This window comes from Rhipicephalus microplus, chromosome X (assembly GCF_043290135.1).
Source record: "Rhipicephalus microplus isolate Deutch F79 chromosome X, USDA_Rmic, whole genome shotgun sequence".
Classification (NCBI taxonomy): domain Eukaryota; kingdom Metazoa; phylum Arthropoda; class Arachnida; order Ixodida; family Ixodidae; genus Rhipicephalus; species Rhipicephalus microplus.
The window spans coordinates 216,280,467-216,305,116 of record NC_134710.1 but is presented as its reverse complement, the minus strand read 5'-3'; the positions used below and the strand labels follow the sequence as shown (position 1 = coordinate 216,305,116).

Below are 24,650 nucleotides of genomic sequence, written 5' to 3'. Positions count from 1 at the left end.
ATACTGCCATTCTCAGCTTCTCAGCTGAGAGCATAGTAGGTACACTTGCCAGCAAAAGTTTACAGGTTGTAGGCTGCACTGCAAATGCAAATTTCTGGACTTGGTGTGAAGTAAAGAAGTGTACTATCAGCATCAAATGAAACCCAAACAGCGGCAAGCCTTTGCGATAGTGTAGTGCGTGCCGTTCAGTTATCACCATCGACAGGGGCGCACATCCTGTTCGGCAGCTTTGTGCATATATGCGTGCCTGTCCGTATTGATAAGTGGACGGCGTGCACTATACTCTCGTGAAGGCTTGCCCCTGTTCGGGTTTCATTTGACGCTGACAGTACTTTAAAAGGATTTTTAAAACCCTTTTAAAGTACATTTCTTCTACTTGTTGCCTAGTTCAGTCTGTCATTCTAATCTATCAGGTAAATGTACAGGTTACCACTACACAGGCTGAAATATTTAATTGGTGGATATATGCTCACAGACAATGCGAGAATATACGTAGCTTTCTTGAAAATCACGTACTGCACAAATGTTTGCTGGAGGGTGTACATAAGCAATGCTAAGAGGTTATTGAGCTTCAATCCCAGCAAAAAAGTTAAAAAGAGAGACAGAAAGAAGTATTGGTGCCACATTTGAAAACATATATATCAATAGAATGTTGATACCATAAAAAAGTAACATTTTATAATTATGAGCATTGCACACACTTTGAAGTAGTATGAATTATCATAATAAAAAGCTTTCAGGTATCATAAATAAATTTCAAAACGAAAGAAATAGTTTTTTTTTTTCTTTCTGAGGTGGAAACCTTGATTTAGAAACAATGCTTTTCTCTACATTATGTTAGTTAGAGCTTCATCCTTGCAAATAGCAGGTTAAACATTTCAGAGGTGCTAAATAACAGTGAGTTACCTAGCACATGATATTGTCAAGGTACCAAAGAATTGAGCAAATTATAGAGAATAATGGTCACGCATGGCAAAGATGCTCCTTGGAGAACTGTGCAAGGACATCAGTTCATATAAATTAGTCTGATAGTTACTCTAAATCTTTGGCTTGTGAAAAAAATGAGTAAACCTTATAACAATTATGAGTGCAAAACAAAGTTATAAGACATAGACAGACTAGAGAATCAGTTTAGTAAAGCACCCGTCATTGTAATATAATTACTAAAAGAAAATACCCAATTACAACATGTATAAATTTCCTAAAGCCTTCTTTGTTTTTGTGAAGTATCACATGTTTTTGGATGCATTTTGTTATTCTAACCGGGGGAGTCTTCCTTCGAATATCGACTTCCTTGTCAAGTGAAGCTTACTTTTTTTGTGTGACAATGCTTTTTCTGGTTTCTCCCTCGTAATACCTTCTTTTTTTTTTTCCAGGGAAAACCGTGGGCAGAGGTTGTGGCCTTACGAAAGAGCCACTTGAATCCAAGTCTAAGCAGCAACCTCTTATACAAGGAGCCCTTGCTGCTTACGCAGGGCCATATGCAGTGGCTCTGGGATCACAAGGGCAAACGCTATCTAGACATGTTTGCTGGAATTGTCACAGTCAGCGTAGGCCACTGTCACCCGTGAGTAGAACAATCAACATCGTTTTTTCAGTTTTGAAAAATCTCACGGTTTCAGTAGCTGAAATTCTCAAATACATTCATCTTCAGTTCTAATGTGTCATTGCAGGTTTTCATTGTGTTCTAATTGTACAAAGTGCTCTGTACTTTGATATCAAAATGCTGACAATATACTTTAAACTCTGTTAATTCGTTATCTATAAGGGATGCAGAATCACCCTTAATTATGTGATGTGTTAATTAACTATGAGGATGACTATGAGTTTAAAATATGAGTACAATCAGCACTAGTGCCCTGAAGTTGGTGCTGTGTGGCTACTATATTGAAATGTCAATACCTGCAAACACAGTCAGTATCATCGCTGTATGCAGAGAAAAATTCTGTTGAGGTATGTACGGCTTCCACTTCACTTCCGAAAGTTTACTTCAACATGCTACGATTGTGCAAATATTGCCAGCGACCTGGAAGGGTTTAAAACATTCAAGGTGCTGTGTGCAGACATGTGCTTAATCCATGCTCATTTAATGCATTCTTTTGCACTTTCAAACCCATGTGCTGTTGCATACCTGTGTAGACACTTTCTTCTTAGCATTGTCTTCCATTAGTTTCAATACCTTTCTTTTGTTCTTTATTTATTTATACTTATACCTACAGCACCCTCTGGGGGCATTGTGGTAAGGTGGTTTACAAATTCAAAGTACATTTAAGTCAGGGGGAACAAGTTGAATTGCACGGCACTCAAAAATAAAAACAAATCAAAAATACCTAAATCACAGTTTACAATATCATTGTGTGACCACATACTTCTTTAAAAGTGAAGGAAACGTTGTGAAAGGAGCGGTCACAATGTTTTTGGAAGACTGTTCCATTCGTGAATAGTTTTAGGAAAAAAAGTATTCGCATACGTTGATGTTTGGCACATATATTCACACACTTTCAACGGATGATCCCGTCGTGATGAGATGTATGTTGGTGGTCTGATGTATTTGTTTTTATCGATCCCAGTTTTGTCGTTTATTAGGTTGTAGAAAAGACATAGCCTGATATATTTACGTCTTGAGGAGAGTAACGGCCAACCAAGTGAACTAACAATTTCGCTAGACCTTCTGGTGAAGTCGTAATCACCCGTCACAAACTGAGCGGCACGTTTCTGAATGCGCTCCAATGCATCAATATTTAACTTTGTGGCCGGGTCCCAGGCATTGCAAGCACATTCTAAAATTGGGCATACATTTGACACGTAAAGAACTTGTTTAAGAACAGAGGGGGCGATTCTGAAATTGCGGCGTAGGAAGTTCAGCACGCGACTGGCTTTAACTGATACCATGCGAACATGATCATTCCACGATAGTGTGCTGTTGATGACAACGCAAAGATACTTGTATTCATTTACCATGGATAATGGTATCCTTTACATGAAGTAATTTGTGATAAAAGGCTGCTTTTTCTTGGTAAATCTAACGACACAGCATTTTGACCCGTTAAGCTGCATTTTCCACGTACTGCACCATGCTATTAATGAGTCAACGTCTTTCTGCAGTTGTTTGGAATCTTGCGTGCACTTAATTTCACGATATATGCAGCAGTCATCTGCATACAACCTCACTTGACTGTCCACGCATCCAGCAAGGTCATTGATATAAATAAAAAAGAGAAGCCGCTCCAGGACGGAGCCTTGTGGCACTCCTGAAATGACATCTACATGTGACGACGATGCACTATCGATGATGGTGCATTGTTTCCTGCATGAGAGATAAGGTTGTAGCCATGCCAGTGTGTTAGCAGATATATTGAGACACGATAAATTCAGTAAAAGGAGCGAGTGTGTAACAGTGTCAAAAGCCTTGCTAAAGTCTTAGAAATGCAATCAATTTGGCTACGAGAATTTAGCACTGCGGCGATGTCATGTCTATGAGTTGCGTATCGCAGGAAAACCCTTTCCGGAAACCGTGCTGTGTTGGACAGAAAAAATTGTTAGTCTGAAGATGCTTTGCCAAGTTCGAGTATATAATATGCTCAAGTGTCTCACAGGACACACACGTTAACGAAATGGGCCGATAGTTGCAAGTACTTGACTTGTCACCACTCTTGAAAATAGTAATTGCATTTGCTCATTTCCAGTCATCATGTAATGCACCCTGCGATAAAGAATTTCTGTACACAGCTGTAAGAAATGGGCTTATTGAAAGGGCACAGTTCTTTAAAATGAAGTTTGATATTTGATCTGGCCCTGATGCCGAGTTCGCACTAAGGTTTTTTAAAAGAGATGCAACACCTTGTTCTGAAATTTCTAACTCCGCTATTTTCGATAACGTTACTGTGTTGCACATTGTAGCTTGAACCGCTGACGAAACTGAAAACACAGACTGAAACTACCGGTTAAAGCATTCAGCTTTACTTGTACTGTCCGACAAGTATTTAGTACCGTCGTTTATATAAGGAATACTACCAGAAACCTTTGTCTTTCTTTTAAGGTATTTCCAGACGAGATAGGAAGTACACTTAAAGTACCACAATGGATAACCTGCACTTCACTTAAGAGTGGGGGTAAATCAAACAAAAAAGCGGTTTTTCAATTTAATTGCTGAAAAATAATACACTTTGAGGAGCATAACCCTGCATTGGTGAGCACATTGGAGGGCTTCAAGACCTTCATGAATGGTGCCAGAAATCGCACCTCCTAATAAATACGTGGGCTCTTCAGACCGTTGTAGTTTAGTGTTAGGGTTACAGCAGGAGTTAAAGGAATAGCGTTACCATGCCGCAACTGCTCATTGTGGAAAGCGTGTTCTAGTTTAGCGGGATATTGTTTACGTATGCCAGCTGAGACGGTGGCACCACTTATCGGGGCGCGGAAAAAATAAAGAACAGTGGAGAAAAAAACAAACAATAATGTTGCCTGTATCACCACACGATGCACATGTTACTACTTTTTTTTCTAATAATTAAAGTAAAGTAAATATGAAATACACACCTAATGTGAAAATTTTATGTTGCTGATGTGTTTACACAGATATTCTAGTTAGACCTAGAGGCATTCAAAATGTGAAGTGATCTCGAAAACTAGGCTAAGTTATTCATAATACTTGGTCATCCAAGCTACCTAAAGCTAAGTGATGTCATTTTATGCAGTTGTTTGCTGTGAAAGAAGTGAATTCATTTACACCAATGCTAAATTCAGTTCGAAGTGGGTGTACTAGATTGCTGCCATGTTTTATGTACACTACATAAACTACACAAACATGGTAACGCTAAATCTGAAAAATAGTATGCACATAGTACATGGTACGAGTTGTATAGTGCACTGTGCATGTGCATTTCGATCCTGCTATTTCGCTATGCCCGCTATCCCACTAAGCCCGCTTAACTGTACTTGTCTATTGTTTCTGCGTTTATACAAATTTTAAATGCAAAGCATTTGTTTGCACACTGGAGGTACCTTTGGCATCTATCCAAGTATTTATTTATCTATCTGGCAGCCTATGTCTGGGCACTCTCTTAATCCCCCCTTTAACTTGGGGTGAACCGAAATTAGTATTGGAGAGTAAGATGGTCTGACGAATAAGAGTCACTGGCCGTGACATGAAGAATGTGACTATTCTGTCTCATACGTCGTCAAACACTTTCCGCCATAAACATGTGGCACACACCACGGACGGGTTATGCACCACAGGTATGTGGGTATGTGCCACAGGTGATTGACAATTTATGTCTACCCAGGAACAGCCAGAAGAAACATTGCTAATTTTAATGCGAGGGCATTAAGAAAAAAGCTGTAATTGGCAGTGTTGACCCTGTGACTGTAAAAAATAGATATATAAATAAACATAAAGAGCTAGCTTTTATAGGTTCAGATTAAAACCACTATCATGTTAAAAAAGGGTACCAAATATCAAGGTGATGCTGTTTTTGTTTTTGAGATACATTGAAATTTGCATACTTGTTTGAACTTTCGTGCTTAACCAAAAGCAAAAAGAGCTACAAGGATCAAAATTTAATAGGCTGAAGGCCAATGGCTCTCTCACTAAGCACACAATCTTTCAGGTCAAAATATTGTACAGTTCCAGAGATATAAAGCTAAAACCAGGATAATCTCTTTATCTTACTATACCCCCTTAATTAAGGAGGAACTGCCTCTTTTGGTAGTAGTTCAACGTATTAATGTCTGACTGCAATGAAATTTCAACATTGGTTATATTTGTCTGATACAGTATATATACTAAAGCAAGGCTGCATCACTAGTAATTGTACAGTTTTCTTGTTAAAAGCCCCAGGATGCTGTGTCTGGATATGTCTGTGCAGCAGCTGATCTTGAATTGTATGCTGAGTAGCTCTGCAATCTTGGTCATGTGTCCCCCTGCAAGTAGTAATGATCACATTCTCTGTGGTATCGAAACCAGCTACTTTTGCAAGCTTAATGTGATAATTCCTCCAGTATTTCAATTATAAAATTTTGTGTAAGCATTTCTCTATATCTACAGTTTTAACTATGTTTTTCTTCAGTGCAGACTTTCATTGCAGCTGACCTCTAAGTTTCAAATTTTTATCCATAACCAAAGGCATCTATTAGGGCAAATGTACTTAGCTATATTAATCTTGTCACTGTAAAGATATTTTATTTCTGTATTCTTGGTTTTACTTATGTATAGTCTTAAATAGGCTAAGCTGTTCACTATGGCAGTGTTTTTCTTTAGGCGCATCATGACCCACCAGTGGACCACACAATGCATTCCTCAGGTGCTTTGCAAAACGTGTGTGGGTCGTGTGCCTTATTGAATTTCTCTTTAGCTTCAAAGCGATGGTGCCATCACGATTGCAATCAGATGTTCACATATTTTACAGCGAAAGCTGTTACGAGATCAAAACACGGGTCACGTGCAGCACTGTAGTTGTCCGCCTCCGCTGCTGTCCGTAACCAGTATTGTAAGAAATAAAAGAACAAAGCTCGGTAAACAGAAAGCAACAAAGGGCTCAATGGGATTTGAACCCGATTTCACAGCCTGCCAGCTAGCCCAGTATTCTACCACTGAGTCATGCCGGTGCTTGTAACTCATGTCCAAACTGACCTTAGGCAGGCTTGATGTTGGGAAAGGAATCGCATTAATGTGAGTTATAAGGAATTTAGGACATCAAAGGAACAACGAGGCATCACACAATGCGAATTGCGTAACGAGTGGTTTATCCAATACTCCGACCCATTACAAAAGCTTGTTCTTAATCACCTATTAACTGTGGTGCATACCCACTTCAGGCATAATTCTTCATTGTCATCAGCCACTGCATAAAAAAATTGCACAAAATTCTTAGCAAGTGTGTAGTGGATACTCTCTGAAGAATGATGAAGGATAGCATAGTAAATGCCAGTCTACTACACAAAAAATAATGATTATTTATGGCATAGTGGATACCCAGCAAGTTTTATTGTAGCAGTTACCCGAAGAGTGTTTAGAAAAGGCTCTGAAAGGCTGCTCTTCCAGCTTTTGTTATGACTGTGCAGTGCGTTCCATGCAGGCCTGGTGTTTTTTATTATTGTTATTTTTTAACAAAGCTTTGCATTTGTGTAACACAAAAGGCTTGCATTTTCACCTTACACAGAGGAAGTAAATGGTGTGGGGTATAAATGACTCCAGAGACAATGAATGTGCTAAAGTATATAATATTATAAATAAAGAATTATCATATATAGCTGTTACAATTTCTGAAAGTACTATATGGTGCACGAAAGCTGAGTTATTCGGATCATCGGTCCTTTTGACTACTATGTGTCATTTATATATGTCTGTTGTAAACAAAAAGGGCTACACTTTGTGATCATTGAAGAAAAAAAAACATATCTGAGATGATTACATCTAGCTGAGTAAAAAAAATCATTTCTAAGGATAGCCTCTGTTTGTAATTTATGTTTTAATATTGCGTCTCCATAAATAGTTGCAAAATTATAGAGAGTATATACAGGAGCTTCGATTCAATCCTCACTTCTGTTTTGTAGATAATTCTGCTCTTCTTTTTCACCCTACAGGAAAGTAGTTGCAGCTGCTGAGAAGCAACTGAAGCAGCTCTGGCACACGTCTAATGTGTACCTTTACCCTACTGTGCATGAGTTTGCTGAAAAACTCGCTGAAAAGATGCCTGGTGACCTGAAAGTGAGATGATATCAACACTTTATGTGTACTAGCTATTACTGAATAAAAGTCATTGTTAATAATCATTTAACAGCAAATATTAGAAATAACATATTGGTGCATTTGACATTTTTGCTGCTATATTTGTAGATTGATGTTACGAAGTGTACTTTTTTCATTTTCTACAAGCTGATGTGAGGAAAAACAAACAGTAATGAGGTATCCTGTTGTGTCTAATAATGTAAACAAACAGTAATGGAGTGTCCTCACACATATTAGATGCGAAGCAGCTTTTTCAGTGGTCTGTGTAACAGTGTCCCTCCGTCCGCATCGCATTCCCTTGGTTGCAAGTGTTGGGGGGTGCCAATAAAGTCACACCTTCCCTTGCAGTGCACGCGCATTGATATCACTCCATTCGTCAGCTTCTTCTCGCCAAGGGATGGAGAGAGGTGGCGAGAAAAAGCCGACGAATGGAGTGATATCAATGCGCGTGCACTGCAAGGGAAGGTGTGACTTTATTGGCTCTCCATCCCTTGGCGAGAAGAAGCCGCAAGTTAGCAGGTATGTGCACTGCGCGCGCCTAGAAAATCTCGCGGCGCCGACCGACGGGGGGGTGGGGGGGGGGCGTCGTTGCGGCATGCTTTCCACTAGTGTGCGCATACCTTTCCCAGCTGTCGCTGGCATTGCGAGGGTTAGCAAAGGCAATTCAGTTCGCGAGTGGCGACGTCTACACCAATGAGACGCAAGCCAGGGAAGCCAAACGAAAGCATCGGCAGTGGAAGACCAGCGAGCGCCACTGACGAGGTGCGAGTGAAGAACACCGATCGCGTTCGAAAATACAGACGGCACGTGGGTAACATAGACGAGACGTGAGCCAAGGAAGCCGAGCGCAAGCATCTTCAATGCATCCCGCCTCCCATGTCTTTGTGTTTCAAAGAAACGCTTACTCGAGTAAACACTACACCGAGTTTGGCTTTAAATCGTTCCTCCAGCCCCTACATCGATGCCTGTTTCAACCGGGTCAACGCCGTGCGCACCACTGATGCTTCGCATTCCATCAGTGTTCCCTTCGGGGAGATGGTCCATAGTTTTTTTGTTCAACCTCATGTAGCCTCATACAATTTTGCCTTCTCTTGTTTTCCCTGAAAGCTTGCTGTAAGAGCTGTACGTATTAAAGTGCTCTGTTACTTCACGTAATGTATGTTTGTTTATTTATTGATTACAGTAGATGATAAGCTATTATAGTGTATGCAGTTGACCACTGTGAGGCTTTGCTATAGAGACGTTACATATAGTGCATTTCATTATAGGTGTGCTACTTCACTAATAGTGGCTCTGAGGCCAATGATCTGGCCATGATGATGGCACGACTTTACACAGGAGCACATGACATTATTGCTCTGAGGTAATATTGCTGCAAAATTTTTAGCACTTTGCATGAAAGTGAGAATGTTACATTTTTATTTCTGGCTGTAAACTTGCTGCACTGAAAACAACATACTGGTATGTGCATTAGGTTGTGAAATGATTGTTTTTGAAATCTTTCATTTATCTTCCCTTCATTTGCTTTTTTTTCATTTCATTTTCAAATTATTAAGGTATTGCCATTACTTCTTTAATTTTTTTATTAGGCATAAATGAGCATACCCTATGAGTATGCTCATTGGTCTCTTCTTGAACTTGACACATTTCAAGTAACTTCATAGCAGGTTGTGATCAAGAGCCTCTATGACATACATTTGACAACAGGCTAAGTGATTTATGCAAAAATAAAAAAAAAACAGCTCAGGACTGTGTAGCCTACACTGTTATTTAGTGTGACTGTATTGGCACTTTACACACATACAAATGATGGCATCAAGACCAGCCACACGTTTCTTTTTTTGAAGAGTGTATGTATGTAACACATGGTTGTGTGTGTGTGTTTTGTCATGCGAAATAAATATTCTTTATGTCAGCAAATCATACTTGCAATATCTATAGGATTGAATTTAATTTGAAACTCTTCTCCTGAAGAGTCACAATAGCCAGAAACATACCTTTGAATCTTCATGTATGTGACCAAAGGATCGTCGGTTAGTTAGTTCAGTTCGCTGAACTTCACATAACAAAAGCATCAAGGAATGAAATATCAAATGACTACAGAAAAGAAAACAATATATCTGTTTTTACACGTGGAGATAAAAATTTTTGAACAGAGGATGTCACTGAAACTAACATTTCAACAATCGTTCTTGTCTTCTTCAAGGCAGCTAAGACAGTACCACTTGTTCAAACGTTGAGTGCTGTAACACCCCATGTTCAACAACTATAATCTCTTCAAGCCTTCATCTTCTCCTGAAGTTTTATCTTGTTTGTGTTTCTCTGTAAATTTCATTTTTTAGTGATTAAGCACAGTTGTGGACATTTGCCAATAACCTAGACGGCAGTTTCACTCCTGTAGATGTTAATTTAATACTAGTAAGTTTTCATGTATTTTATTTTCAGTAATAAAATAATTGTCTGATTAAATTACTTTAGCTTTCACATACTAGAATACTATGGTTTTATTTTTCAGCCAGTCTTTCTTCTTTTTAGTGCGAGTTTATGCACTGCATGATACTCGTGCACTTGTGCATATGGAAAGCAACAAAATGTGGTCCATGTTTACATTGAGAAAAAGCCTCACTGTGACAAGCATTGTCTGGTTTGAAGATGACTATATGAACTTGCATGTAAATAAAGTAAAATGTGCAATTAACTTTCATCTATGGTAATGCATTTCATATTTTATTATTTTATGGATGTTATTCTCAAATATAAAGATAGCTTGGGCTGGTGGGCTTCAATTAGAGTGCTAAGGTTTAGTAGAATATTTATATGTGTGCAGGTCGCTAGCAAGAGAGAGGAAGAGAGGGTAAAACATTATTGAGCAAATGCAAAAAATAACATGTCACTTCTCAGTCTTTTGGCTAAGGTTGAAGTGCAAGAGTGCCTAAATATGACTATTAATAATGAATATGCAATTTTTCGAAACAGAAATGCCTACCATGGAATGAGCCCATACTGTGCCAGCTTATGTGCTGTTGGCAATTACAAGCACCACATACCATCCAACTTTGGTGTATTTCATGTAAGTGAACAATACATAAATAAGCTGATTAAGATATGAGCAAGCAAGGGAGCTAAGTTGTGTTGTTGGGAGTAACACTTCAATATTAAGAATCAACCAAACAATAATGAAGTGAAGCTGTTTGTCTTGACAAGCACTGTTATGGAAAATAAATGGTGAGAGATGAATATTCATGTACTATATGCAAAGGTATGTGCAGGCGTTCGGTTTCATTCATTTATTACAGTATGTAGAGGCAGATTTCGATCAGCTGGATGAAATGTGAACAGGGACAATTCGGAACACTTCGGATACACACCGATTGCTTGAAATTACAGTTTGTCACTAGGAAGCTTGGTGTAAAATACACGTGCCTGTAGCTAAGCATCCACAGGCAAGTTCTGCCAGTCTAATTCAAATAGGTTCTTATTTCTCATGTTTCTATATTATTCTGCAGCATTATTGTACACCAATGTGCTGTAAATATATTAGAGCATCCAAATCTGAAGTGCTACACATTTTGTGTATCATTCATGTGTACTGTGCATTGTCATTAATAGACAGTTTTAGCAGATTTATATTCCCCATACCACTCACACTCACTCCATGCAAGTGATTGAACAGTGAAAGAATAGTTTCTAGCTGGTTTGACATATTCAAAGGGCTCACTACACCATTTGGTAATAATGATCCCTACATCTGAGAGCATACTGCATACTCTAAGATGTCTCAAGTTTATCAGTGCCGAAGTAGCAAGCGTGCAGACAGAGGGGCTGCCCCAGAGCCCTGCTTTCCTCTTGAAATTTTGTTGAAGTGGGGTGTTTTACAAAAAATGGGTAATAAAAATATATTTTTCTAAAATAGTCAAGATCATCAGCAAGTTCCTCACCTCCCCTCCTGAAAAAAATTTCTAGATACCGGCGTACAAAGCAGTGTACTTTTTAATGTTGTAATTTTTATAACAATTTACATGAACTTTTTCGTTACCCACCTATTCAAATAGATCACTGGTAATTGACACTTCGGATCGTCAACTTTGGCATGTTGAAATTGTTTCTCGTGCACCCAGCACTTTCCAGTAGTTAGTCCAGCCACTAATCTTTCAGAATCACTTTAAATTTACCCATTTCGGCGACATAGTGACTTTTTAAAGACCTTTGCGTGAACCAATGTGCAGGTGTTGTTGAAAAAATGCACTTGGCTGGCGAACTTGACAAAAGTGCGTGCCCCTCGTAGTTATGCTACAGTAAAATCAATGTTCTGTAATCAAAGAACCTTTGCAAGTTAAATATCAAATTAAGGTGTAAGCTTCACAATTTGACAATGTTGAGCAGTAATAAATGCCAAAAAATTATGCTAGCTATTCAATAAAAAGCTGTTGCTAGGAGTCAGGGAAAATTTATTGTACAAATATATTTCCGAAAACCTGCTGCATGTATAAAGTGTGGAGATGGCCTTCTCAGCCAGTTTCCAGCAGCTTTGGTTTCGCTTGTACCGTTATATAAAACACAGGGCTGCATCTAGTGCCTCTAGTCACTCCCATGGTGGCGGCGTCTGCGCGCATAGGTGTGCACCTGCGCTGCAAAAAAACACGTGCTGCTCGAAACTGTCTTGCAACCGCACCTGAATTGAGTGAGGACAAACTTAGAGTCCGAGGACGACAGCTTCTCAGCTTCAAGTTTTATTGTAATGATGTTTTGCATCAGCCTGAGCCATCCGCAGCCATTCATGAGTTTTTTTTTGTTTATGCCCTCAAGTTGTCTCCTCCACTGCTAGTGCGTTGCAGTTAACCTTTATGCACAATTTTATAGCTACTCTGGTTTATTTGAGAGGTTAACACGTCGATGGGATACAGTGCGTTGGTGCCGGCTGTAGAGCTTCTTCTCATGACAGGAAGGCCACCGGAGCACATCTTAGTCCTGACTATGGAGCAGCGTGAAACGTTTTAGAACTGCGTGCGAGATTGTTTTTTTTTAATATAATGTGCAATATTGCAAAGAAATATTCTTGGATGCATGTATTGGAATGCCAACTTATGCAGAGTGAGGTGGCTCTTGCAAAGAGGTGATGCTAGACAAAATAGTGAAGTTCATTGGACATATGATTTATGGAGGAATTATTCACACCAGGGGCATTCAGCTATATTGTAACACCTGCAGGTTCTCATCACACACACAAAAAGCAAATCGAAAATTTACTGAGAAAAGTGTACAGGTTCACTTGTGTCTCACGAAAAACTAAGCAATCCTTCCCTGCATAGCATAAGCAATGAAGGCGCACCTCGGTTCTGATTTTCTTTGTCTGTGTGAATAGAAACATTTTGTACGCCATGCATTATTTTTATATGGTTCCTGGGTCATTTATCTTCAAAATGTAGCCCCGCCACGGTGGGCGGTCTAGTGGCTAAGGTACTCGGCTGCTGACCCGCAGGTCATGGGATCGAATCCCGGCGGCGGCGGCGGCTGTATTTTCAATGGATGCGAAAATGCTGTAGGCCCATGTGCTCAAGTTTTGGTGCACGTTAAAGAACCCCAAATGGTCAGAATTTCTGGAGCCCTCCACTACGGTGTCTTTCATAATCACATTGTGGTTTTGGGACGTTAAACCCCACATATCAATCATTATCTTCAAAAAAGTAGATTTTGAATCTTCTTCATTTTAAATACATTTGCATATATAATATTTCATATTGTACTGTTTACGAGCTGGCAACCAAAAATTACACAGTTCGCACTTTTATTCATTCCAAAATATTTTTGTTGCTCTACAACGTATATTTTTTGGAAAGAGAATTTCATTGTGCAAAAGTTGGTATGTTTCAAAGCATGCTGGAGTACTTCTGAAACTGGCAAAAATTATCTTTCTGAGACATATGAAAAATAACCATTTTCACGTGGTAACGAAAAAGTTAAGATGGCCTTCTTTTTCTACTTCTAAAGACGAGTGCATTGCCAATTATATAAATAAAGCCATGAGGAGCAGCTGAGTCTTAAACTCTTCACATGCCATTTGCATACTCATTGACAGTAACATTCACAATTGTGCTACTATTAGTGTTCCATTCACACTAATCTTGTTTTGTTGGTCTCTGCATCAAAGATTCAAAGCATCTCTTGAGAAAATGGTCTACTCCATATGCTTGGCAATAACTTGGCAATAACAGCATCCATATCCTTTCTGTAGATATCAATTTGTGTCCTTTAACAGAGCTGATTCCACAGTGCCAGAAGTACACTCAGGAGTGCCACAAGGTTCCTTGCTGGGTCCACTGCCTTTCTTAATTTTTATAAATCACTTGCCTCATAACATAATCTTGTAAAACTTCTTGCTTTCAAGAGTGTTAACACCTTCAAAAACATTTTACCCTTTTAGCTGTCAGTGTGCTACCTGTAAAATGATAATTAGCATCTGTAAAATCATTGTTATGACATCTAATAGTGAAGTGACACCTTCCATTTTTGTTTACAAAACTAAAGACACCCCTATTCAGAGTGTTAGTGAATATTAACTCTTTGAATGTTCTTGCCGTATATGTACTACAGTGATTTTCTATACCTCAGTGTCTTTTGTTTTCTGTATGAGTACGTGTTCGATGCTGTGCTAGAAATTTTGTGCTGTAATGATGATGCATGCTCGCTAGGAAATGCTGCCCCTCCTAGGACTTAGAGAAGCATTGAAAATTATTGTGATACCTTCTTGGAGGGACAAACATAACTGATTTCTAGTGTCAGCCTATCATGTAGTCTGCAACAACGTCCTTGCATGGTTTTGGTTTTGCTGCGTATTTGCAATGAAGGCATGTGAAACGTGATCTCTATCTTTATCGGCACTCCTTTCCATGGGCATGGAAGATGATTATATCTTTATTGGCGCCGCTGTTAGCTTGTCTATCATTGATACTTGTGTCTAATTCTCCTGGAATTGTGAGTTTACTGCCAAAAACAGTCACACACAAAGAAGATGCCATCTATTTGCCAGGACCACTTGTTGCTCCAAGAAGAGAACAGAACGAGACGCATTTTATGTGTTCAGACGGCGATAAAGCACTGTGCGTTAACCTTGTGTTGCGAGGAATACTTCACTATGAAATACTATTGAACATTTTGCAGTTATGAGTACTAATTCCAACATGAAAAAACTGTTCCTCATCTTTTTAATAATTTTTTCTCTGGCTTTACACATTTCATACATTAAAAACCACAATAATGTAGTTAGATCACCTACAAAGGTTTTTCTTTCCAGAAATATTTGATACTTATAGGGTTAACACCTTGGTCTTGTTTTCACACCCAGTATGTCTTGGTGTGAACGTATAGATTTAATAACCTCATTGCCAATGAAAAGGTTATGCTGCCTGCTTTGCACATAAACCACATTGTCTAGAGGTGCTAAAGTGCTAATGTATAAATCCCTATCTCGGCCTCTGTTAGAATCTGGTTCTGCCGCCTGGCAATCTCGCAAAAAATTCAACATTGATCAAATTGAGGCTATTAATAAAAAAAGAAAAGAAGTCATTCACTTCATATACTTCAAGTTCAAAAGAGATTTCACCTTCTCCAGTACATTGAACCTTAGCCTTACAGCTCTCGAATGACCAATGCACGGTATCGCTATAGTTCTTGTGTTGCATTGTCAACTCCTCTAGTCGGCTTTCTTCAGATCATTACAAACTCCTGTTACACTATTTATCTATTTATGCGACCTCAAAGGCCCCAATTTAGGGGTTTTACATGAGGAGTGGTCAAAAAAATTAACATAACAAATGTTTGACAACTTTTTCTTTGAAGAGTACTGAGCTGGAGTGGTACACAGTACCGGCAGAAAAAGCATTCCAGTCTTTGGGCGCCATCACGAAAAAGGACGATGAGTGAGCTACGATTAGAGCATAGGGCGGGTAACGGCTTTGGTGTGGTTGAGTGTGCCAGAGTGGCGATGAAGTGGAATGATCACAGATGTACAAGGAGTAGTATGATAAAATTTATGAAAAAGACGAAGACGGACAATTTTGCGATGAGCAGCAAGATTAGGAAGGTTAATACGAGATTTTAGCTTTGTAATGCTGTTTTTGTATGAGTAATCAGAGACGATAAAGCTGGTCACACGATTCTGAAGAGATTCTAGTGTTTTAATCAGGTTATATTGGTGGGGATCCCATATGGCACATGCATATTCTAACTTTGGTCACATTGTGACAGACCATCATTCTCTCTGTTAGTTGGTCAATCTGCGTGACCCATCTGGTCAGCTGGCGCGCTGGGCACTTAGTCTACAAGAATATCACTTCAGTGTTTCCTATAAGAGCGGCCGATGCCACGCTCATGCAGCTTGTCTTTCGTGACTACCGCTTCGAATGACAGAATGTGATGCGGACAACTTCGACACCTACATTGCATCACTGAACCAACCATTTTCTGATACCAAGACCTTTAAGGATGAGGAACAAAGGGACAGCACCATCCAGCAACTTCTTGCTACCGAACCAAAATTGTTGCCTACTCGCTTCTACATCCGAGACGTGCTAGTTTACAAAGAGAATTACACCAGCACCAGCTCACAATATCTTCTGGTATGTCTTGCAGGCTTTTCATGATGACCCAACATCCGGTCATCGAGGCACAGTGAAAACCCTTTGCCATCTCGAAGAAAGATTCTACTGGCCCAAAATGTGCCAGATGACGGAACAATACGTGTCTAGCTGTAATGAGTGTCAACGTCATAAGCGCCCAACAAGTGCTCCTCCAGGGCGATTACATCCGGTGCCACCTCCTAGAACTTCATTCGAGCAAGTTGGGATTGACCTTCTTGGACCCTTTCCCTGGTCTTCCAATGAAAATCACTGGATAGTCGGCTGCACCGATCATTTAACACGGTACTGCAAGACAGCTGCCATACCATCGGCAACTGCAGCCGATGTGTCTTTCTTCATGCTACGCTTTGTAATTCTACGACATGGACTTCCCAAAATTGTAATCAGTGGCCGTGGCTGACAATTCACAGTAGACGTAATGGAAGAGATGCTCTGTATCTGTGCTTCAAAATTTCGGCACTCTACATCATACCATCCCCAAACGAACGGTCTAACTGAACAAACAAACAGAACTCTCACGAGCATGCTGTCTATGTATTTCGCATCAGATCACAAGGACTGGGACAGTATTCTATCTTTTATCAATTATGCATTCAACACCGCACAACATGAAACTACCGGCTACAGTCCTTTCTTTTATGTGCTTGACCATCTCGTCATACCCCGAGTACCATATTCCCGTGTTTGGACCACCATGATCCCTGCATATCCGAGATCATCTGTCGGGCAGAAGAAGCCAGACACCTTGTTTATTTGCGCACTCTTGCTTCGCAAGACTGCTCGAAGGCACATTTTGACCACCGACGCCGACACATGACGTACAATTGCGGGGACCTAGTGTTGCTGTGGACACCAACTAGAAAACGTGGTTTCAGCGAGAAACTGCTAGAACACTATGCAGGACCTTGTCTTGTTATAGACCATATCAGTGATTTAGTTTATCACATAGCGTGTCTTCATTCGAACGGCCTACGGTCTGCAAAAACTGAACACTTTGCCCATGTTGCGCGTTTGAAGCCCTTTATTCCTCGAGAGACTGTTTGACTCACCCAGTGGGCTTCGTCTGCGCGGAGGGCAATATTACCACATATGTAATTTAGGTATATGCATCGGTGTAGCGGGGAACAAGGTGGTGCCAGAAGAAGAGGACGTTCGGTTGGTGACAAGAGGTCTCTGGTGCGCGTTCATTGTATACCGTCGAGTCGACCGTTACATCACCTCTGAATAAACCCCTCTCGCAGACGTAACTATATGTATATATATATACATATATTGGTAGGCATGGTGGTTGAGTGGCCGTAGCGTTGCAAGTAGTCAAGTAGATCCTCCGTGAGCGGTCACAACATGGTTTATTTCGACGTTTCGGCCTAGAGTCTGGCCTTCATGTGGCAGGAGTCCTGCTCACAGGAACCGAACGTGCAACCTTCGAATGACGCGTTCGATGCTCTACCACTGAGCTATCACGGCGGCTATTCTGATGAAGGCCAGACTCTAGGCCGAAACGTCAAAATAAACCACATTGTGACCGCTCATGGATCTACTTGACTATATATATGAGGGAAAGAAGTGTATACCTAAGGGCTCGTTTTTCCATGTTTTGACACAATATTGCTACGTGCCAGTGCAGGGAGTTGAAGAAGACAAAGTATATAGACTGGTGCGAGCTAATCTGTGTGGCTGGCGCTGCTCGCTTAACCGGCTGAAAATACACCTCTGACTATCTCTCCGAGTCGGTCTCCTTCTCGTAACATATTTGGTGGAGTTGTGCGATCCCCGTCCTCGCCACGGAACTCCGAAGCAAACGCTCCCTCGTGGCTTTCAACATGACCACTCAAGACTCGGCTACATTCTCCCCCGTCGCCCGCCCTTCTGCCTGGCCCTTCAACCCAGCGCCCGCAACAACTTTCGTGACGCTTCCCGCCCTCAAAGACCCCGGCGTGTTCTCGGGCCGCGAGGGTTTCGACGTCGACAAATGGCTACACCTCTACGAACGCGTCAGCGCTACTTACTGGTGGGATCCCGCTCTCATGCTCGCAAACGTCATCTTTTATCTTGACGAAACTCCTCGTGTTTGGTTTGACAACCACGAGCATGACATAACAAGCTGGGAAAGCTTCAAGGAAAAGGTCCGTGAGCTTTTTGGCAACACCTCAGGTCGTCGTGAAGCTGCGAAAAATGAGTTGTCAACTCGCGCACAATCTTCCGCAGAGCCCTACATCGGTTACATTCAGGCTGTCCTCTCACTATGCCGCCAAGCTGACGAAAACATGTCCGAGCCTGAAAAAGTTGCGCATATCCTAAAGGGTATCGCCGACGATGCTTTCAACCTGTTGGTATTCAATAATGTGTCATCTGTTGATGCAATCATTCAAGAATGCCACCGGTTCCAAGAAGCTAAAAGCAGGCGCATCTCCCATCAGTTCCAGCGCCTTTTAAGCACGGCTGCGCATCCTCGTGTCTCGACTCATATCATGCACCAGACACCTGTGACAACTTGACGCAACTCATCAGACGCGAACTTGAAGTGGCTGCTTCAGCTAAGGTGGGACCAACGTCCCCTGAATCCTCTCCTGCAATTACAGTGCCCCTCATTCAAGCAGTCGTCCGGCAGAAAATCGCCAGCTTGGGAATTCACACTATCTCACCGCCTCCCCGCACCGACTACCAGCCCCAATACACGCCTGCACGTCCCTTCCCGACCGGCTCTCCCTCACCGTTCCGTAATCTGTCCGCATGGCGAACACACGATGACAAGCCAATCTGCTTCTCCTGTCACCGAATCGGGCACATTTCTTGCTATTGCAGAAGCCGCTGGGGTCCTCCTGCACAAGCCCCCTCTCGTCCCATCTATGCACGTCCTGTCTATCGCTTTGAGACCAGCCGTCACCATTTTGCCCAAGCACCTGCTATTGAACACCGATACTCCCGCTCTCCATCCCCCCAATTTCGTCAGTCTCGTTCTCCACAGCCCCGCCGACCGTCTTCCCCCGCCTTCCCACGAGGTTACCCGACGAAAAAGTAAGTGTTGCAGCCCCCGGAGGTGGCGCTGCATCCCTCGGACTCACCGAAAGTCCTCTCTTGACGATACCGACAAAACGGAACCTTATAGATGTACAAGTAGACAACGTACCTGTCATTGCTCTTGTCGACACCGGCGCTCAACTTTCCGTGATGACGAGTGATTTTCGCCGCAAGCTCAAGAAGGTTCTCACACCTCCGACCACTCAGTTCGTCCGTGTTGTGGATGGCGGAATAGCATCTATCGTTGGAATGTGCTCCGCTCGTGTAAGCATTGCGGATCGACACATAGTTGTTCTAAACACCGTCCTTGATAAATGCCCTCACGACCTAATCTTAGGCCTTGACTTTCTGTCAGCGCATTCTGCTCTCATAGACTGTTTGACCAGTACGCTCCGTCTACACTTGCCCGCAACAGAACCTCTTGCACAATGGCCGAGTCGCCTCTGCACAATAGGACACGCACGCCTCCCTCCACAGACACTGACCTACATAGAGCTTGTCTCAATACCACCAGTTCTCGACGGTGACTATGTTCTGACCCCTATCACCGATGTCCTCATAAACCGTGAAATTACATTGCCGCACACCATTCTGTCCATTGCACGAAATTCTACGTGCCTCCCAGTTGTGAACTTTAGCTTGACACCTCAGGTGCTGCCACAAGGGATCTCTTTCGCGTTGCTCTGCACCTTAGAAGACAATGCAAATGTTTTCACGATGGCCGCTCCTTCTGACCCCCACGCTCAACATCAATCTGCCACTTGCTCCGACAGTGCTATTAAGTCGATGATTGCTTCCAACTTAACGCCGCAGCAGACTGATGAGCTCCACCGGATTCTGCTGTCCTACATCGACATTTTTTACCTCAGCGGCCGTCCGTTGGGGAAAGCTACTGGTATGACCCACCACACAAACACTGGTAATGAGCATCCTATTCATAGGCGTTCATATCGCGTGTCGGCGGCCGAGCGTCACATTATCTAAAGTGAGGTCGATAAAATGCTTGCCAAGGACATCATTGAGCCATCCTGCAGTTTTTGGGCTTCTCCTGTAAAGCTAGTCCACAAGAAAAACCGTGCATGGCGTTTCTGCATTGATTATCGACACCTTAACAAAATTACCAAAAAAGACGTGTACCCTCTGCCACGAATAGATGATGCACTTGATTGCCTCTATGGGTCTCACTATTTTTGATCTATAGACCTTCGTTCCGGCTACTGGCAAATAGAGGTAGATGAAATGGACCGTGAAAAGACGGCATTCATCACCCTCGATGGCCTATATCAGTTCAAGGTTATGCCCTTCAGCCTTTGTAACGCTCCAGCCACCTTCGAACGAATGTTGGACTCCCTGCTCAGAGGATTCAAATGGTCCACCTGTTTGTGCTACTTAGACGACGTCATCATCTTTTCACCAACATTTGAAACTCATATAGAGCGCCTCTCGGCCATTTTGGGAATCTTCCGTCGTGCTGGCCTGCAGCTCAATTCGCCCAAATGTCACTTTGGACACCATCAAATCACAGTACTTGGCCATTTAGTAGGTGCCAATGGCGTACAACCAGACTCGGCAAAAATCAGCGCCATCAAAAACTTTCCTTTACCACGATCTGCGAAGGATGTACGCAGCTTTAACGGACTATGTTCCTACTTCCGACGCTTCGTGAAAAATTTTGCGCACATAGCGAGGCCGTTTGTTCAGCTCCTCAAGAAAGACGTCCCATTTTCATGGGGCTCCGAAGAGGCATCTGCGTTCTCGACTCTCATCGCTCTTCTCACTACTCCTCCGATTCTGGCACACTTCAACCCTGCTGCCCCTACGGAAATCTGTACAGATGCAAGTGGACATGGCATTGGTGCAGTGCTGGCTCAGAAACAACATGGCCATGATTGCGTTATTGCATATGCCAGCCGCCTCCTATCCGCCCCTGAATCTATTCAATCACAGAGCGTGAGTGCTTGGCTCTTGTATGAGCAGTGGCGAAATTTCGACCTTATCTAAATGGGCGCCCATTTTCGGTAGTTACCAACCACCACGCGCTCTGCTGGCTCAACTCTCTGAAAGATCCATCAGGCCGCCTTGGTCGCTGGGCTTTGCGCCTGCAAGAGTTTTCCTATTCGGTGGTCTACAAATCTGGCCGCCTACACCACGATGCCGATTGCCTCTCCCGATCCTGAGGACACTGACGAGCCCACAGAGAACTCTATCTTGTCAGTGTCCGACTTCTTTAATATTAAGAAAGAATAGAAGCGTGATCCAGTGCTGCTTGACATCATCAGCCATATGGAATCCTCCCCAAATGACGCTTCCGTCCGCTACTTTGTCATTCAAAAGGGTGTGCTATACCATCGCGATTCCCGACCAGACGGGCCCGACCTTCTCATTGTTGTGCCTAAGCATTTGCGCCGCTGTGTTACCACTGAACTTCATGACGCTCCCACGGCTGGACACCTTGGTGTATTCCGAACGTACGAGCGCGTCCGGTGCCGTTTCTTCGGGCCAGGCCTTGCTCGCTCGGTACGCCGATACGTCGCTACGTGTGACCTATGCCAACATCGTAAAACACCGTCGCTGCTACCCGCTGGCCATCTTCAACCAATTGACATACCTGCAGAACTATTTTACCATGTTGGATTAGACCTGCTTGGTCTTTTTCTCACATCAATATTGGGAAACAAATGGATATCCGTTATTACAGACTACACTACACGCTACGCTATTACGCGAGCTCTACCGACCAGCTGTGCAACTGACGTCGCTGAATTCTTGTTTTGGGACGTTATATTGATTCACGGTGCTCCGAGACAGCTTCTCACAGACCATGGCCGTACATTTTTATTCCAAGTCATCGCCGACATTCTGCGTTCTGGTTCCACGCAACACACACTGACAACCGCTTACCACCCTCTAACAAATGGCCTCACGAAACAATTTAACCGCACTATAATAAATATGCTCGCTATGTACGTGTCGCCCGACCACCGAGACTGAGACCTTGCCTTACCCTACGCAATTTTCGCATATAATTCCTGCCGTCACGACACAGCGGGCTTTTCGCCATTCTACTTATTGTACAGAAGAGAGCCGACTTTACCACTAGACACAGTCATCTCAGCTCACACCTCGTCCACCAGCGAGTATGCCAGCGACGTGATTGCGCGAGCCAATCATGCCCGTCAGCTCGCTCGCGCTCGGTTAATCGCGTCGCAAACCAACCAATGCCGTCGGTACGATGCGGAACATAGAGACATACATTTCGCTCCCAGTACCCTCATTTTACTCTGGTCCCCTCATCATCTGCTGGGCCTATCAAAAAAATCTTCTGTCTCATTACACGGGACCCTACCGTATATTGCGTCAAGTAACACCTGTCACCTACAAGATCAGCCTCATCTATCCATCACCATCTGCTGTGCAGTCCAGTGATATTGTACACGTCTCGCGGATCAAGCCCTACAAGAATGCGTCAGATAATGACCTTTAAAGCACCGGGACGGTGCCTCCGCCGCCGGGGGTCATGATACGTGCCAGTGCAGGGAGTTGAAGAAGACAAAGCATATAGACTGGCTCGAGCTAATTTGTGTGGCTGGCGCTGCTCGCTTAACCGGCTGAAAATACACCTCTGACTACCCCTCCAAGTCGGTCTCCTTCTTGTAACAATATTAATGAGATCTAAAATCAATAATGCCAAGGATTGTATAGGGGAAGTTATTAGAACCAATGTAATGTAAATAAGAAGAAAGAAAAGTGGGTTAAAAAATAACTTCCCTTGAGCAGGAATCGAACTTACGACCTTCGAAAAACGCGTTCGATGTTCTGCCACTGAGCTGTCATGGCGGCTATTCCCCCAGCCGCTTTATTGGGTTTATATATGAATTTAAATGTGGGAGACCAGCTTTCACGTTTAGTCAGCTGCCAGCTCGTAATAAATTCACATGCTACGTGATGCCATAAGGCTCATAAAAGGAGTGTTCCACATTCGCCGCCATGGCTACCGGTGGCGCTGACTTTAAACGTGGGAGTGTCAGTCAGCGCCACCTGTAGCCATGGCGGTGAATGTGGAATACTCCTTTTATGAGCCTTATGGCGTCACGTAGCATGTGAACTTATTACGAGCTGGCAGCTGATTAAACGTGGGAGCTGGTCTGCCACGTTTAAATTCATATATAAATCCAATAAAGCGGCTGGGGGGATAGCCACCATGATAGCTCAGTGGCAGAGCATCGAACGCGTTTTTCGAAGATCGTAGGTTCGATTCCTGCTCACGGGAAGTTATTTTTTAACCCACTTTTCTTTCTTCTTATTTACATTACATTGGTTCTAATAACTTTCCCTATACATTCTTCGGTATTATTGTCTGTTAGATGTCATTAATATATGTATTGTTATGTACGGTAAGGTAACTTAAGGGGGTTTTGAATGGGCACTGAGTTCGCGATCACAGTAGAAGCAATGTCGTCTTCCTTCTCTACCCGCGTTTCCCTTGTTTTTTCTGGTAATGACATTTTGTATCATTCCTCCTGTCTCAGACGAAGCCCTCTGGGCGAGTCATTCTTGTATCCTTCGTGTAAACGGCTTCAGGCGGGCAACATACATCACCTCTGTCTTGCATGAACGTCGGCCACTAGTGGTGACACGTGCAATTTCATAGTTGACCTCGCTGAGACGATGGAGTATCACGAATGGACCGGCGTAGTGTGCCAGTAGCTTTTGGCTCAAGAAGCCTACGTCTGCGTATTGGGGTCCACACCCACACTAGATCACCGGGGGCATAGGTTACATGCCGGTGTTGACTGTGGTAGCGAGTTTTAGAGGACTCTTGCGCTGCCAGTGTTCATAAGCAGGCAAGTCGACGTGTCTCTTTCGCACGACACAAAGTTTCCGCAATCGTTAAATCGTCATAGACAACAAAAGGAAAGATAGCGTCCAGCGTATGTCGAGGTGAGCTAGCGTAGAGCAGATAGAAAGGGCTGTAGCCTGTCATTTCGTGTTTTGCCGTGTTGAAGGCGTACGTGACGAATGGTAATACTTCATCCCAGTTTTTGTGGTCGGAGGCGACGTACATTGACAACATGTTGATGAACGTTCGGTTTGTGCGCTCGGTCAGGTCGTTAGTTTATGAATGATACGTAGTTGAGTGTCGGAACTTGGAGGCACTCAAACGAAGTAACAATTCCACAATATCAGCGGTAAATTGTCGTCCACGGTCACTTATTATCACGCGAGGTTGCCCATGTCGGAGGATGACTGAATGCAACAGGAAC

The 24,650-nt window shown here is 42.7% G+C and overlaps 1 protein-coding gene across 5 annotated transcripts in view; it reads left to right on the top strand.

Moving 5' to 3' along the window:
• The window catches only part of LOC119187480 (alanine--glyoxylate aminotransferase 2, mitochondrial), a 103,184-nt gene that overhangs the window by 18,500 nt on the left and 60,034 nt on the right, over positions 1-24,650 (top strand). For 4 of the 5 annotated variants that reach the window (XM_075878621.1, XM_037435598.2, XM_075878623.1 and 1 more), the window contains exons 3-6: positions 1,377-1,567; positions 7,585-7,708; positions 8,998-9,092; positions 10,706-10,799. In XM_075878621.1, the coding sequence (XP_075734736.1) occupies positions 1,377-1,567; positions 7,585-7,708; positions 8,998-9,092; positions 10,706-10,799 (504 nt within the window). Of the gene's footprint in view, positions 1-286; positions 414-1,376; positions 1,568-7,584; positions 7,709-8,997; positions 9,093-10,705; positions 10,800-24,650 lie in introns of those variants that run through there. The other variant, XM_075878624.1, reaches the window with a different exon arrangement.